General features: G+C 39.5%; 1 protein-coding gene across 2 annotated transcripts in view; it reads left to right on the forward strand.

Annotated features, from left to right (window-relative positions):
- Positions 1–16,772, forward strand: part of cd276 (CD276 molecule) — a 126,812-nt gene that overhangs the window by 22,230 nt on the left and 87,810 nt on the right. For both annotated transcript variants that reach the window (XM_084125184.1, XM_084125183.1), the window contains exon 3: positions 10,727–11,074. In XM_084125184.1, coding sequence (XP_083981310.1) covers positions 10,727–11,074 — 348 coding nt within the window. The remainder of the gene's footprint in view (positions 1–10,726; positions 11,075–16,772) is intronic.

Here is a 16,772-nt window from a genome sequence, read left to right on the forward strand (position 1 = left end):
GTCGGGTTAGTGTGTGTGTGTGTGTGTGTGTGTGTGATGGGTAGGTTTAGGGGTAGGGTTAGTGTGTGTGTGTGTGTGTGTGTGTGTGATGGGTAGGTTTAGGGGTCGGGTTAGTGTGTGTGTGTGTGTGTGTGTGTGATGGGTAGGTTTAGGGGTCGGGTTAGTGTGTGTGTGTGTGTGTGTGATGGGTAGGTTTAGGGGTCGGGTTAGTGTGTGTGTGTGTGTGTGTGTGTGTGTGTGTGTGTGATGGGTAGGTTTAAGGGTCGGGTTAGTGTGTGTGTGTGTGTGTGTGATGGGTAGATTTAAGGGTCGGGTAAGTGTGTGTGGCAGCAAAACTCTGCAAAGTGTGTCACGTATGAGCCGCCGTGTGTGTGTGTGTGTGTGTGTGTGTGTGTGTGTGTGTGTGTGTGTGTGTGTGTGAGTGAATAATTGCAGCGCTGGAGTTGATGGAGGCCTGATAAAGCGAGTCTCTTATTGAGCTCTTTAAAATGAGCTGCATGTCTCTCCACAGGTAGATATTGAGCACGGTGTTTTTCAATGATATTGAGCGTGTTATTGTGTGTTTGTAAGAGTGAGCATGTTCTGCTCGTGTGTGTAACACACACACACACACACACACACACACACACACACGACTGGCCTTTGAGGCAGGCCTGATATTGGTCTGAAGAGTGTGTTGTGTTCGCAGAAGAGAGGCAGGACCCTCTGTTAGTGAACCTTGGTGCTTTACAGCTCATGTTATGAAAGACGGAGATAGTGTGTGTGTGTGTGTGTGAGAGAGAGAGAGAGAGAGAGAGAGAGAGAGAGAGCTGGGGATAGAAAGATATAATAAATAGTGGCACTTGTTAAAACATTTACCGTTTTTTAAAATGGTTGAAATACATTATCTCAGCTTAAAGACGCCATGAAATCAGAATAATGATGTTAGCTTGACAAAGAAACAGCATTTGGTGGTTTTCAAGCTACAACCACTAAACTCGGCTCAGACCTTCAGACTGGCTCGGGTCGCTGGATCTTTTCTAACTGATCCGACTTACGTTCTTACCAACTTAAGTTGCCTATCACTAGCAAAGCTTGAGGACTATCCTAGGACAATATACTTAAATATGATAGCAACATGCTAATTTATGCTATCAATGTGCTAATCATACTAGCAACAGTAGCAACATGCTAAATCATACTAGCAACATGCTAATTCATGCTAGCAAAATGCTAAATCATGACATGACAACTTGTTATCATGCTGACAATGTTAAAACATGCTAACAACAGGCTAACAAATGATAGAAGCATGTCAAATCATGTTAGCAACATGCTAATTCATGTTAGCAACACACTATTTAATGTTAACAACATGCTAATTCATGTTATCAATGTGCTAAAGCATGCTAGCAACATGCGTCGCTTTTCAGCGCGAGCTGTGTGGAGAAGCCCATGTCCACCTCTACTGCGTTGGAGAAGCAATCCCGCGTAAAATGCAGGTTTCACACTCACGGTCTTCCAGGCCAAGTGCATGCAACCACTGGCACCTAATTTCCAAGTCTGCTGGAAAGCTATGCAGTCCAGCAGTGCTGTTGCAACCAGCAACACTACACCTACGTGCCCTCGACCACTGTACTAAATACAGATAAATCTACGCTAGCTCATCCAAGGCGTGGTGAGCTGGAACCTGCTTACGTCACGCAGTACCGCAACATCCAATAGGAAAATTCAACTGCAGTAGCCACCGTTCAACCTGAAGAGGGCAGCACTCAGACGTTTTTACACCATATATTGTAGAATTAAAACACTTTATACCCAAATGTCAAAAAAGTTACTCGAATCAATGAACAGCACTAATAAAGCCCCATTCTTACATATCATTAACTAAAAAAAGTTGGTTTAGGGTTTAGTTACCCTTTAAGTTATTTCAAACTTTCAGACAAGGCTTTGTCAAGCCAACATCAATGTTTTTTTTGTTTACAAACTTTACTCATCTAGTAATAATATTTATCGGTGCACATGATTATTGAGTTAATAATCTTGAATCAGAATAACAGCAGCATCTCTTCTCTTCTCTGATGACGAGGGCGGGGCAACCTGTCACTCACATGAGATCAGCCAATAGCAAACCACAACCATCCAATCATCCAATCAATTCCCCACAGACACAATCAAGCCCCGCCCACATTTGCTCTTGTTCCTGAAGCGTTTCACTCGGATAAACGACACAATAGAGGAGAAAAGACTAGATTTTTGAGCCAATTAACTGAGCTGTAAATGTCATGTGACTCATCAGTCTGGAGACATGGGAAGTGACGTCATGGCAACACTGACTGGTTGCGATGTTAAAGGCAAATATGAGATATATATTTTTTTAAATGTAAGGAGACAGCTGGAGAAGAGCGGAGGATGAGTGTGTGTCCGATACAGTCCGGTCCGTCACTTACCATAAACTCACTTCTGATCTGATCCAATCTGAGACCGGCACAGACTGGGCCAACTGAGTTTACTCTCAATGACTTTGTGAAAGTGAAATATTATATTTGTGAAGTATTTTTAGATGTCTAGACTAGATCTACAGTCAATTTAAGTGTGACATCCTCCAGGACTGTCAGAATATCACCGTTCACTGGCTTCTCATGGGCTGTAGGACAGAAGATTAACCAGTGAGATCTCTTTAAATGATCATCTCTGTAAATGATATTAATGAACGGCAGACTGACTTTATGCTCAAAAGAACAGCATTTATTTGAAATATAATCTTTTGTAACATTATAAATGTCTTTACTGTCACTTTTAATCAATTTAATGTGTTTGATTTGGACCAACAAAACAAAAACAATATTGCCCTCATCACGTATCAGTCGTGTACTGTGAGATACAGGATTAGTACACACACACACACACACACACACACACACACAGTTCAAATGTGCCGATGACTTCATGTGTTCAGCCGGATTCCTTTATAAATCAAGCCAGTTTATTTAGACACGTTTAAATTCCCTGGCAAAGCATTTTTCCAGCGTACACACACTCCTTCACATGCCAGCTCCAGCTGATAGTGTATAAACAGCTTCATATGAAAATGCTATATATAGTTGACAAAGGTATGAAAACAATTAAAAGATTCAAATATGCAGTATGTGGCAGAAATGGCATCCGAACACAGAACGTCTGCGAACGAAAGCACTGAAAGGCCACTGAAAAGAGCTCGAATCCTCATTCAAACCCTTTAAATGTGAATCTGCCCCTCGTCTGCAGTGAATGCCCGGATTAGGAATTATGTAAGAGTGCGGGAACATTGGAAACACCACAGATGATTGATCTAGCAGAAGCTTTTAGCCGGAACAGCAGGAATATATCGGAGAGAAGAGGAGAGGAGTGAGTTTGAGGAGGGAGACGGGGAAACAAGGGGCTAGTCTGAGTTCACATCTGACCCGGTGTTAATGGTGCCGGACAACGAGAGAGAGAAGAGAGAGAGAGAAGAGAGAGAAGAAGAGAGAGAAGAGGGGGAAGAAGAAGAAGAAGAAGAAGAGAGAAGATAGAGAAGAAAGAGTAAAGAGAGAGAGAAGAGAGAGAAGAAAGAGTAAAGAGAGAGGAGAAGAGAGGGAAGAAGAAGAAGAGAGAGAGAGAGAAGAGAAGAGAGGGAAGAAGAGAGAGAGAGAGAGAGAGAAGAGAGAGAGAGAGAAGAGAGGGAAGAAGAGAGAGAGAGAGAAGAAAGAGAGTAAAGAGAGAGGAGAAGAGAGAGAGAAGAAAGAGTAAAGAGAGAGAGAGAAGAGAGAGAGAGAGAGAGAAGAGAGAGAGAGAGAAGAGAGAGGAGAAGAGAGAGAGAAGAAGAGAGAATGCCTGCTCTTCTAAATGCCTGTGCTGTTTACTGTAGACTGTAGATCACTGCACACACACACACACACACACACACTAACCCGACCCCTAAACCTGCCCATCACACAAAACTTTCTGTATGTTTACATTTTCAAAAAAACACATTTTATTATGTGTATCAATCAATTTTCCTTGAGGACCAGCAAAAAGTACTACTACCCTTGTGGGAACATTTGGTCCTCACACACACACACTCACACACACACACACACACACACACACACACACACAGTTTGACAGCGCTCTCCCCTGTGTGGAACAGATTGAGGTTTATTTAAGCGTCATTAATGATGTGAGGACTGACGTGTTCCTGAAGTTTCCGTGACGTCATCATCGTTCCTGTCCCGCCGAGACGCTCTCCATGTATGGAAGGCCAAGAGGGCCAAAAACACTTGAATTTTAACACGTCAACGACAAAGTTAAATACGTGTTGAATGCGTGTGACAAATCAGCGCGTTAAATATACGTAAAATACGCGTGAAATAAACATTAAAAATCAGTTTGAACGGGTCAGTGTCATTGGCTGCTGAAGACTTAGGTCTAACCATTTCTGTGAGCTTAGGGGGGTGTACCGTTCATAGGCTAGCCTACCACCATTGAACATGCTATAGATCAGCTTATTCAGCCTATTTATTTTGTCCTTTTTTTGTCTTTTTTTTGTATAACCTATAGAAATAATATATATCAATTGCAGTTTTATGAAAATTTAGATAAAAATAAAATTGTTTTTCTCCACTCATGCCTTTTTGTAAATAAACACATCAGTGGACATTCTAGCTTTAACATCAAAGCGTGAACATTTGTGTGGGGAAATCAGTTCCAGTGGAGGTAAGCAGTCAGTGCAGGCTTAAGATACAGACCATCGTAATCGATATCTGTCTTTGGAAAACAACGTGAGCTTGTGTTGTGCTTACATTTACAGCTATCGCTAGCAGGTGCGCTTACTGAAACCTTTTTGTTCAGAGATTGTGCACTCATCAGACAAACAGTAATTAGGTACACAGGTGATATTAACAATTTAAATGAATTTAAAGACTTAGGGCCCTTTCACACCTACCTTGTTTGGTCCAGACTTTCGGACTTTTCTATCAAAATTACAGGTGTGAATCCTCCCCCGGACCACGGTCCGGACCAAACAGACGAAATTTGGTCAGACGAAAAGAGGTAGTCTCGGTCCGGATCAAACTGAACAAAGGTTTGGTTCGTTTCTAGTGTGAAAGCATTTTCTGTATGGTTCGGACTTTCAGACCCGGTCAGTTCCGGTGGTTCCCGCGTAGCCTAAACAACTGAAGAAGAATATTTATGTGCAGTCCAGCCCACAGCGCGCACGCACACACACACACACACACACACACACACACACACACACACACACACACAGACACACACACACACACACACACACACACACACACACACATGTCTGGTTTACTATCTTTGTGGGGACTCTCCATAGACTTAATGGTTTTTATACTGTACAAACGGTATATTCTATCTCCTTACACTAACCCTACCCCTAAACCTACCCATCACAGGAAACTTTCTGCATTTTTACATTTCCAAAAAAACTCATTCTGTATGATTTATAAGCTTGTTTACCCATGGGGACCTCTATTTAGGTCCCCACTGTGACACGAGTCCCCATGAGTCTGTGTGCATTCAGGTTGAAGTCCCCACCGGGATAGAAAAACAGGTACACAGACACACACACACACACACACACACACACACACACACACACACACACACACATTTGTCCTGCGTCCTGCCGGCGATTATAAAATGTTCGCATAACGAGGACGTTCATTTGGCGAATTTGAACTAGCCTGGAGTATAGCTGGTGCTGCAGGAAGTAATGCCGTAATAATAACAGTATAGTGGCAATGATATGCGTCTGTTCATTCATTCTTGTCAAAGTTACCCGCCGAACTGACAACACGCTGACGTCAGACGCACGTCCGTTTACAAACCAATCAATGTTAAGATGCATACGTCATGAAAAGTTCTTTCGCTCGCATAATTGCAATGTGAAACCAAACCAAAACTAACCTAATGTATACAATGTATCAAAACATGAACTTTGGTTCGGACTTTCAGGTGTGAAAGGGCCCTTAAAGTATTTAAATTTTTATATATAAGGCTATTTAAGACTTTATATATAAGTATTGAAGACTTTCAGGATTAGAATGAGAGCTTGTGCTCAGGTCAGGACAGGTGTAAGAGCTTGATTTGGCTTTCCTGACAGCAGAAGTATTCTACTAAAGTCCTAGGCCACCCTGATCATTGGTATTAAAGCAATTTATCTGTAAAAATGATGAGGCAATTTGTTAAAGCACTTTATAACATTTAAATAAACATATAAACATAAAAATACTAAGTAGCTTATTATATATATATTTTTTTAGAACCACACACTGTTTATTTCTGCAAGTAATCTGAATTGTTACTGAGAAGCCTATTGTACACTTCATAACAGCTGGAATTAATTTTACGGCTGCTTTTGTGACAGTTTATATGCTTGTTTAGCAATGTGACAGACTTGATTGGCTTACTGAAAGTATTAAAAAGCTAGGAGAAGACTAACTGTACTGCACACTGCTCAATGACCTATTCCATGAAGGTAGCTGAACAAACTCATGGTTAAAGGATTAGATTTGAGTTGACAAAACCAAACCAAAGCAGTCAGGCTTTGTTGATGCCATGAAACAGATCATAAAGCTTGAAGCTATGAACCAAACCCCTGCAACAGCTCAGTGTTATTGGCACCAGATCAAGAGAACATATAATTCAAAGTTGTAAGTATATGTCACAGCCTTTTTTGATTCATTTTGGGGAAATTCACCTGGTGTTCTCCGTTACTCTACTGTATACAGTGACCCTGCTAAGGCCATAGTTCACTGTCTAAGTGCTCGTTTTTGAGATATTCTTACGAACATGTCCAGACAGAGCACAGCTGATAATATATACAACAAATCAAGCTGTTTACTGTTTAACTTAATGAGCAAGTCAGTTGTGTATTTTGCTGAATATTCATCATGTGTATATCTGTAATATTTAATGTTATTGTATTTACTCTGCATTTTCTGTTTCTATAGAAAACCACACAGTAAATACACACACAACTAAGGGCAACTATTCAATCCTTGTTAATAACTGAGTTGTTGTGGTGACAAATAAACAGGTTACACTCAAATGTCCAACATCTTTTCACCAAGTCTCTTACTGGACGGCGGACACCCTGTGGCAGAGTTCAAACCTAACCAGCAGTTTACTGAGACGAGACTGTGATATTAAAGCTAACTCATTTTTTCAGTTCCCCACTTACTTTACCTTCCTCAAGCACTGACAGAACACAGACTCTGACTGAGCCAGGCCAGTTGACATCCAAGCTTGTGATCATACAAATCATCTGCATGATAAAATGTACAGTGGGTCAGTTTGTTAACATATGCATTACTATTTTAAATCAGAATTGATGTCACTGAAAATTTATTACATTAAAAAAAATAAAAAAATAATCATTAAGCTGAACTCTGCAGGGCTAAATTTTCATGAAACTGCAATTTAAATGTATTATTTCTATAGGCTATACAAAAAAAAATAAAAATAGGCTGAATCAGCTGATCTATAGCATGTTCAATGGAGGTAGCCCAGTCTATAAACGGTACACCACCAGAAATGGTTAGATCCAAGTCTTCAGCAGCCAATGCCAAACGGGACACTGACCCGTTCAAACTGATTTTTAACGTGTATTTCACGCGTATTTCACGTGTTAAATACACATTGAATATGCGTATTTAACCCGCTGATTTGTCACGCGTATTTAAAGTGTTGAATGCACGTGAAATACACGTTGTTGACGTGTTAAAATTCACGTGTTTTTGGCCTTGTTGGCTTTCCATACACGTGCTTTCACTATAATAACACATGTAGCGTGTGGACACGTGCTTTCACTATAGGAACACATGTAACATATGGACACGTGCTTTCACTATAGAAACACATGTAACATGTGGACACGTGCTTTCACTATAGTAACACATGTAACATCTGGACATGTGCTTTCACTATAGATACACATGTAACGTGGACATGTGCTTTCACTATAGATACACATGTAACATGTGGACACGTGCTTTCACTATAGTAACACATGTAACATGTGGACATGTGCTTTCACTATAGTAACACATAACATGTGGACATGTGCTTTCACTATAGGAACACATGTAACATGTGGACATGTGCTTTCACTATAGTAACACATGTAACATCTGGACATGTGCTTTCACTATAGTAACACATGTAACATGTGGACACGTGCTTTCACTATAGAAACACATGTAACGTGGACATGTGCTTTCACTATAGATACACATGTAACATGTGGACACGTGCTTTCACTATAGTAACACATGTAACATGTGGACATGTGCTTTCACTATAGTAACACATAACATGTGGACATGTGCTTTCACTATAGTAACACATGTAACATGTGGACATGTGCTTTCACTATAGTAACACATGTAACATCTGGACATGTGCTTTCACTATAGTAACACATGTAACATGTGGACACGTGCTTTCACTATAGAAACACATGTAACGTGGACATGTGCTTTCACTATAGATACACATGTAACATGTGGACACGTGCTTTCACTATAGTAACACATGTAACATGTGGACATGTGCTTTCACTATAGTAACACATAACATGTGAACATGTGCTTTCACTATAGTAACACATGTAACATGTGGACATGTGCTTTCACTATAGGAACACATAACATGTGGACATGTGCTTTCACTATAGTAACACATGTAACATCTGGACATGTGCTTTCACTATAGTAACACATGTAACATGTGGACATGTGCTTTCACTATAGAAACACATGTAACGTGGACATGTGCTTTCACTATAGATACACATGTAACATGTGGACACGTGCTTTCACTATAGTAACACATGTAACATGTGGACATGTGCTTTCACTATAGTAACACATAACATGTGGACATGTGCTTTCACTATAGGAACACATGTAACATGTGGACATGTGCTTTCACTATAGTAACACATGTAACATGTGGACATGTGCTTTCACTATAGTAACACATGTAACATGTGGACATGTGCTTTCACTATAATAACACATGTAACATGTGGACATGTGCTTTCACTATAGTAACACATGTAACGTGTGGACATGTGCTTTCACTATAGTAACACATGTAACGTGTGGACATGTGCTTTCACTATAGTAACACATGTAACGTGTGGAGGGTTGTGTGTGTCGATGTGCTTCTGCTGTCCGCGGGTTTGGTGTGTGTGACGGCAGAAACAGCGATCATGTGCCGGTGGGAGTAAAAGATGGACAGTTTTTACGACGTTCCTTTTGTGCGCTCGGATGCATCAATGATCAAACACTCTTAAAGAAGACCAACAGAAGCAGAATAACACAGAGCAGACAAATATTAATCTAACATCATCTCCCACAAAAACACAATTATATATCGCATCCATAAATGAAAACAAAACATAATTTCTCCTGTCTACTGTTTGGATGTGATGTGCTACTGTTAGTTTAGACGGAGAACTGACTGACTAATTAGGAAATTCAAATGTGGAAATGTTGATCTTTATTTCCTTCGACACTTGATCATTATGAACAAAATAATTGTGTCAATATTAGTGTGTGTGTGTGTGTGTGTGTGCAGTGAAAGAGTTGGAAGTGCTTGTCAAACTTAAAGGGGATACTATTTATCCATCCATCCATCCATCCATCCATCCATCCATCCATCCAATCATACATTTATCTTTCATTCTATTGTTCTCTCTTTCCATCTATTGTTCTATCCTTTTCTCTGTCCAATCAAAGCTTCTATGGCCATCCATCCATCCATCCATGCATCCATCCATCCATCCATCCATCCATCCATATAATGTTGGTAAAGTTTATTTGTGCCATAAAGACAAGTTTTGCACAGTCATGGAAATCCTGAAAATTATACAATTTGGATTTCAAGGCCTGAAAAAGTCATGGAAATTAATAAAATATTAAATAATTCATAAAAATTCTTGTAGTGAATATTTTTTTCTTGTCATGCTCAGCTTAATGCTCATATATATTGCTGATGTCTTATTTTAATATTTAATATATTAATATGAATGTATAAAATATATTTTAAAGCTTGGATTTCCTCTCTCTCTCTCTCTCTCTCTCTCTCTCTCTCTCTCTCTCTCTCTCTCTCTCTCTCTCTCTCTCTCTCTCTCTCTCTCTCTCTCTCTCTCTCTCATAATCCAGACCATGTTCTGCCCTCTCTCCCACTGTATATTTACTTTCTGTTTTTCTTCTTCATATGTTGTCAGAATACGTGACTACTTTTTAATGTTTGTGATTGGAGAAATATGGTTGTTATATATTACCTAATAAGACAAACCTTGACCTTTCAGGTTTTGCAGCCCAGTTTCAATACAAGCTGTTCTTTTCATTATTCATCAAGCTCTCTTATTTGACAAGATCAATGAACATATGATGAATTCAATCCTGACTCCTTTAATGAATCTCTCTTTGAGCTGCTAACTCCATTTCGTTAATGTTTACTACTGTGTGCATACAATGATAATAAACAGGGTTTGAATGAACTTTTTCACTCACTGGCCGATTTGGCTACAAAATGTGCAAGTTCAGCCATCCAGCCATTCAGAACTTCTACTAGCCAAAAAAAAAAAAAAAAAGGAATCAGATTAACTATGTCACAGCATCTTATCTTATCTTATCTTATCTTATCTTATCTTATCTTATCTTATCTTATCTTATCTTATCTTATCTTATCTTATCTTCCGCAGCTCTCATAGTCCACGTCCCAGAATCCCCTGTGGTGTCTCAGTTTGGGATGGACACAGTCCTGAACTGCTCTTTCTCCGGGGTCTCCGAGTTTAACCTGTCGGACCTGAGCGTGTTCTGGCAGCTGTCGGACACCAAGCGCAACGTACACAGTTATTGGAAGAGCCAGGATCAGTTGACCGACCAAGACGAGCGGTTCTCCAACCGCACCAGCTTGTTCCCCGGCCAGCTGAGGTTCGGGAACGCCTCGCTCCTGCTGAAGAACGTGCGCGTCGCGGACGAGGGAAGTTACTCGTGTTTCGTCAGAGTCGAGGCCTACAGCACCGGAGCCATGCTAATGCAAGTCGCAGGTAATCAACCAATCAGAGAGCAGGACCGGCCATCACACAGGAAGTGGAGCTCTCCTTTGAAAAGGGAATGTTGGGAAGGCGGACATACAAACTTAATTAATTAATTGATTACATAGAGATAAATGTTAGTGTTGTCTTTAAGTTAAGCTCTGTCGACAGCATTTGTAGCGATTAAAATACTTTTGATAGTTTTTAAAGCAAAAATCCCACTTACAGTAACTCACTCCAGCTCATATTTTTTGTTAAATCATAACATGAATTATTCCGTAAAAACTTGTTTTGGTTACACTTTATTTTAAGGTGTCATTGTTACAGTGTTATTATATATTTAAGTACTGAGTAATATTAATTAACTACATGTACTTACTATAGGGTTAGGGTAGGATTAGGATTAGGGTTAGTTGCATGTAATTATGCATAATTTACTGTTATTACTATGATACATGTAACATATGTAACAAGGACACTGTAAAATAAAGTGTTACTCTTGTTTTTTTATTTATTATTTTGTAGGCAGGTTGTTATGTGTTATATACGTAATAAAAAGCCTAAATTAAATCTTTTTAATTCAATAATCATGTCTTCAGAAGACTTTGATTAATCCGCTTGTTTACTTGTGTTTTATGGACATTCACTGGAGAGAAAGAAATAAATACAAAGTTCTTTGTTTGAGTTTCGAAGATGAACGACAGTCTTATGAGTTTGTAACAGCATTGTGTGAGTAATCGATTCCTGAATTTATATTTCTGGCAGGGTTATTATATTTAGCTGAAACTAAAACTAAAGCCATAAAAAAAAAAAAAAAAAAAAAACACATTTATAAGATAACACATAAAACAAAACAAACAAAAAAAAAATCATTATTTTATTATCAGCATTTCTCATTTTCATTTAGTTTAACTTGATGTAATAAAGTAACTAAAAATAAAATAAAAATCAATTAAAACTCAATTTAAACTTATAAAAATGACTATATACAGTGAGGAAAATAAGTATTTGAACACCCTGCTATTTTGCAAGTTCTCCCACTTAGAAATCATGGAGGGGTCTGAAATTGTCATCGTAGGTGCATGTCCACTGTGAGAGACATAATCTTAAAAAAATCCAGAAATCACAATGTATGATTTTTAACTATTTATTTGTATGATACAGCTGCAAATAAGTATTTGAACACCTGAGAAAATCAATGTTAATATTTGGTACAGTAGCCTTTGTTTGCAATTACAGAGGTCAAACGTTTCCTGTAGTTTTTCACCAGGTTTGCACACACTGCAGGAGGGATTTTGGCCCACTCCTCCACACAGATCTTCTCTAGATCAGTCAGGTTTCTGGGCTGTCGCTGAGAAACACGGAGTTTGAGCTCCCTCCAAAGATTCTCTATTGGGTTTAGGTCTGGAGACTGGCTAGGCCACGCCAGAACCTTGATATGCTTCTTACAGAGCCACTCCTTGGTTATCCTGGCTGTGTGCTTCGGGTCATTGTCATGTTGGAAGACCCAGCCTCGACCCATCTTCAATGCTCTAACTGAGGGAAGGAGGTTGTTCCCCAAAATCTCGCAATACATGGCCCCGGTCATCCTCTCCTTAATACAGTGCAGTCGCCCTGTCCCATGTGCAGAAAAACACCCCCAAAGCATGATGCTACCACCCCCATGCTTCACAGTAGGGATGGTGTTCTTGGGATGGTACTCATCATTCTTCTTCCTCCAAACACGTTTAGTGGAATTATGACCAAAAAGTTCTATTTTGGTCTCATCTGACCACATGACTTTCTCCCATGACTCCTCTGGATCATCCAAATGGTCATTGGCAAACTTAAGACGGGCCTTGACATGTGCTGGTTTAAGCAGGGGAACCTTCCGTGCCATGCATGATTTCAAACCATGACGTCTTAGTGTATTACCAACAGTAACCTTGGAAACGGTGGTCCCAGCTCTTTTCAGGTCATTGACCAGCTCCTCCCGTGTAGTTCTGGGCTGATTTCTCACCTTTCTTAGGATCATTGAGACCCCACGAGGTGAGATCTTGCATGGAGCCCCAGTCCGAGGGAGATTGACAGTCATGTTTAGCTTCTTCCATTTTCTAATGATTGCTCCAACAGTGGACCTTTTTTCACCAAGCTGCTTGGCAATTTCCCCGTAGCCCTTTCCAGCCTTGTGGAGGTGTACAATTTTGTCTCTAGTGTCTTTGGACAGCTCTTTGGTCTTGGCCATGTTAGTAGTTGGATTCTTACTGATTGTATGGGGTGGACAGGTGTCTTTATGCAGCTAACGACCTCAAACAGGTGCATCTAATTTAGGATAATAAATGGAGTGGAGGTGGACATTTTAAAGGCAGACTAACAGGTCTTTGAGGGTCAGAATTCTAGCTGATAGACAGGTGTTCAAATACTTATTTGCAGCTGTATCATACAAATAAATAGTTAAATCATCATACATTGTGATTTCTGGATTTTTTTTATAGATTATGTCTCTCACAGTGGACATGCACCTACGATGACAATTTCAGACCCCTCCATGATTTCCAAGTGGGAGAACTTGCAAAATAGCAGGGTGTTCAAATACTTATTTTCCTCACTGTATATATATATAAAAAAAATACATATCTATATATATATATAAATTAAATTAATCAAACTCAAATTATACTAAAATAACACTGATTTGTGGTATTAACCTTTCAAAACACATGTTCTCTGAGGGTTTTATTGAAAATCAGAACAGCACACTAATTAAGACACCCAAAAAAAATCAAATGTGTGAATTAATGTGAAAAATAAAAAAAATAAAAAAAATCTAAAACTAGTTAACCTCACTTGTTTTTTGCAAGTGCCTCATTTTCTTGAATAAACTGCGGGCCAAGTTAAAATTATTTTCTGTGATGATTGACATAATGCCACAGATGCCATCAATAGAGCCTAACTTGCACTGAACCCCATGCGTTACTTTAATCTAGAAAATCGACTGTCTGCAAAATCGATATAATCCATATCATCTATATGAGACTGGAGTCAGATATATGGAAGCTGAAATATCATTGCTGGTAGTGCTGAAGGCCTCAGTGAACGGATGCTAGATATCACTGCATTATTATGTACTGTATATGTACTTTATCGTAATGTGTGTTATTATGCACAGTACATCACTTATGGATATTGCAGGCATGTTGTGTGATTGATATCTATGCACATCTTGATTATTGGCTATAAAATGCTTAGTGCTTTTGCAAAGGCCCAATAAAGACCACAATCATTTATATGCGATTCTCACAATGACCCTGATCAATATACAGTCATATCGATTGTTAGGATTGCGTGTGATTGATGGTCCGCGTCCTGCAATCCCTGGAGAACGTGCTCAACTGTAGCCGCCTATATGTGTTATTATTTTTATGGCTGAGTGCACTCAGACTTACCGGGGTGCATCATTATTTATGATCTATAGATGGCATTTTCCCATTCTCCTCTCTCTTCCTCTCAGTGTCTCTCGCCGCTCTCTCTCCATGCATTGAATTAAGGAATATTAATGCTCTGAGACGCACCACTCCTGTCTGATTCTGTACGTCTAATGAAGATTAAACAAAAGCAATCCTGTCATTTTCAGTGCTGAACATTATAACCTTTACTGTTTATTAGCAGGATTATTTTGAGCTTGCATAAGGCTGCAACCGATTCTTCTTCAGGAGATTTTCAATTAGTACCACACAAATTTGTCATCTGTAATTATTATGGGTTTATATGACACATAGGGCCGCATCTTACACCCGGTGCAATGCAGCGACAAGCGCGACACAAGAGTTTTTCGCTAGTTTCAGTCCGACGCAGTTTTCATTTTCACGTCCTGCGTCACGTTGTTTAAATGGTAAATGCATTTGCGCCCATCTGTGGCCCCTGAGCTGCTGGTCTGAGAACCAGGTGTGTGTTCAGGTGTGTGTTCAGGCGCATTGTTGGAGCGTTGCTATTTTGAGGCAACAGAAATAGACTGAGTCATTGGCCAACTGAGACCTGGTCTAAAGTCAATGGCGCAATATTTTTTTTTTGTTATTTAATGAGCGCGTTAGTAATGTGCGCCTATAGGCGGGTCCACAACGCGCACACACTCTGCTTATTACACACACAGGGATGCTCAGCAGCACACACACATGCCAAATATTTAAAATAAAAGGATTAAAATGTAAAAGATTATTATTGTGTACATAAAGATATGGTGAATCCGGCTTGTCCCGTAGATGTTCTGCTTGCACACTTTGACCTCGCGCACGAGCAGATCCGTTTGCGCTCTGGAGACGGCTTCGGTCTTTCCACTATCGTCGTGTTAATAGCGAATCCGCCACGGCGCGAGCGCAACTGGCATTTAAAGGGAATGGGAGATGAGACTCTGATTGGTTTAACGCACGTAAATCCCAAAACACACCCATTACTCATTAAGAGAATAGGGACGACCCTTTTAGACCAGCGCCGGGAGCGCCGACCATTTTCCCCGTCGTTAAAGTAACACCAAGTAACTTTTGCTCTCGGGGTCCCCCTACAGTTGGGAAACAGTATTGTCTTCTACTATTGTTGTAAAATCTGTCATGGTTACACCAGGGGATACACGTGCATTTGTTGACAAGCCGATACCCCCGAACTCTGCAGAAGGAGTTCTCACGTCTTGGGCAGACTGCCTGCGCTGCGTGTGACATGTCTTCATCACAGGTACAGTGGCATATATTTCAGCATGTCATATGAATATAATTTCATGGGTTTTATTTTTTTCAATCGCCAAAAGATCGCGTAGCTCGTTTACAAGCCAGCATCATTTAGGCCTAGTCCGAATACCATTTTTTGAGCTTCGAAGCTTCGGTAGTAATAATGAACATCGAATATTCGAAGCTTCGGAGAGAGGGGGCTGAACATATTCTTCTCTCTAATAAAGGCAGGAATCTCTATGTGTTTGTCTGTCCGTTTGCATTTTGATTATTTCGAGAACCGTTCATCCAGTCGACTTCACAAGGGAGTGCAGTGTCGCATTTGGTGCAATATAGATAGACACGCGAGAAGCGACACGTTCAGAATTAATAAACTTTTAATAAACTACAGAACAGCGCAAGCGGGAAGCGGCGCACCTCACGCGGGCAGAGCTTATGCTCCGAGGACGGACACTGCACTAGTGATCGCTAGTGATATTAAACACATCTTCCCCATGAACAACACAAAGTAAATACACTCGCACGTAACACACACACACACAGGTCTGTTAACTTAAGCAATACTTTTAATAAGGTAGTCTAATATTTTTCTGACTAACAAATTACTGACACAGTAAGGGTAGATTTAAATAAAGAAAAACTAAATTTAAATAAAGAAAAACTAAATTTAAATAAAGAAAAAACTAAATTTAAATAAAGAAAAACTAAATTTAAATAAAGAAAAACGAAATTTATTTAAATAAAGAAAAATGAAATTTATTTAAATAAATAAAAAACGAAATTTAAATAAATAAAAAACGAAATTTAAATAAAGAAAAAAACGAAATTTAAATAAAGAAAAACAAAATTAAGTTAAATTAAAAACGAGATTAATTTAGATTGATAATAACGGGTAAAAAGCTTAATACATTTTGTTTCTATTATTCTATTTTCCACAATGTCAAAGCAACGCTTGCCCAAAATACAAGCTCAGGCATGCACTTCTGTCCACACACACACTCCGCTGTTCTCAT

The sequence above is a fragment of the Abramis brama genome, assembly GCF_963993115.1.
Source record: "Abramis brama genome assembly, chromosome: 9".
In the NCBI taxonomy this organism is placed as follows: domain Eukaryota; kingdom Metazoa; phylum Chordata; class Actinopteri; order Cypriniformes; family Leuciscidae; genus Abramis; species Abramis brama.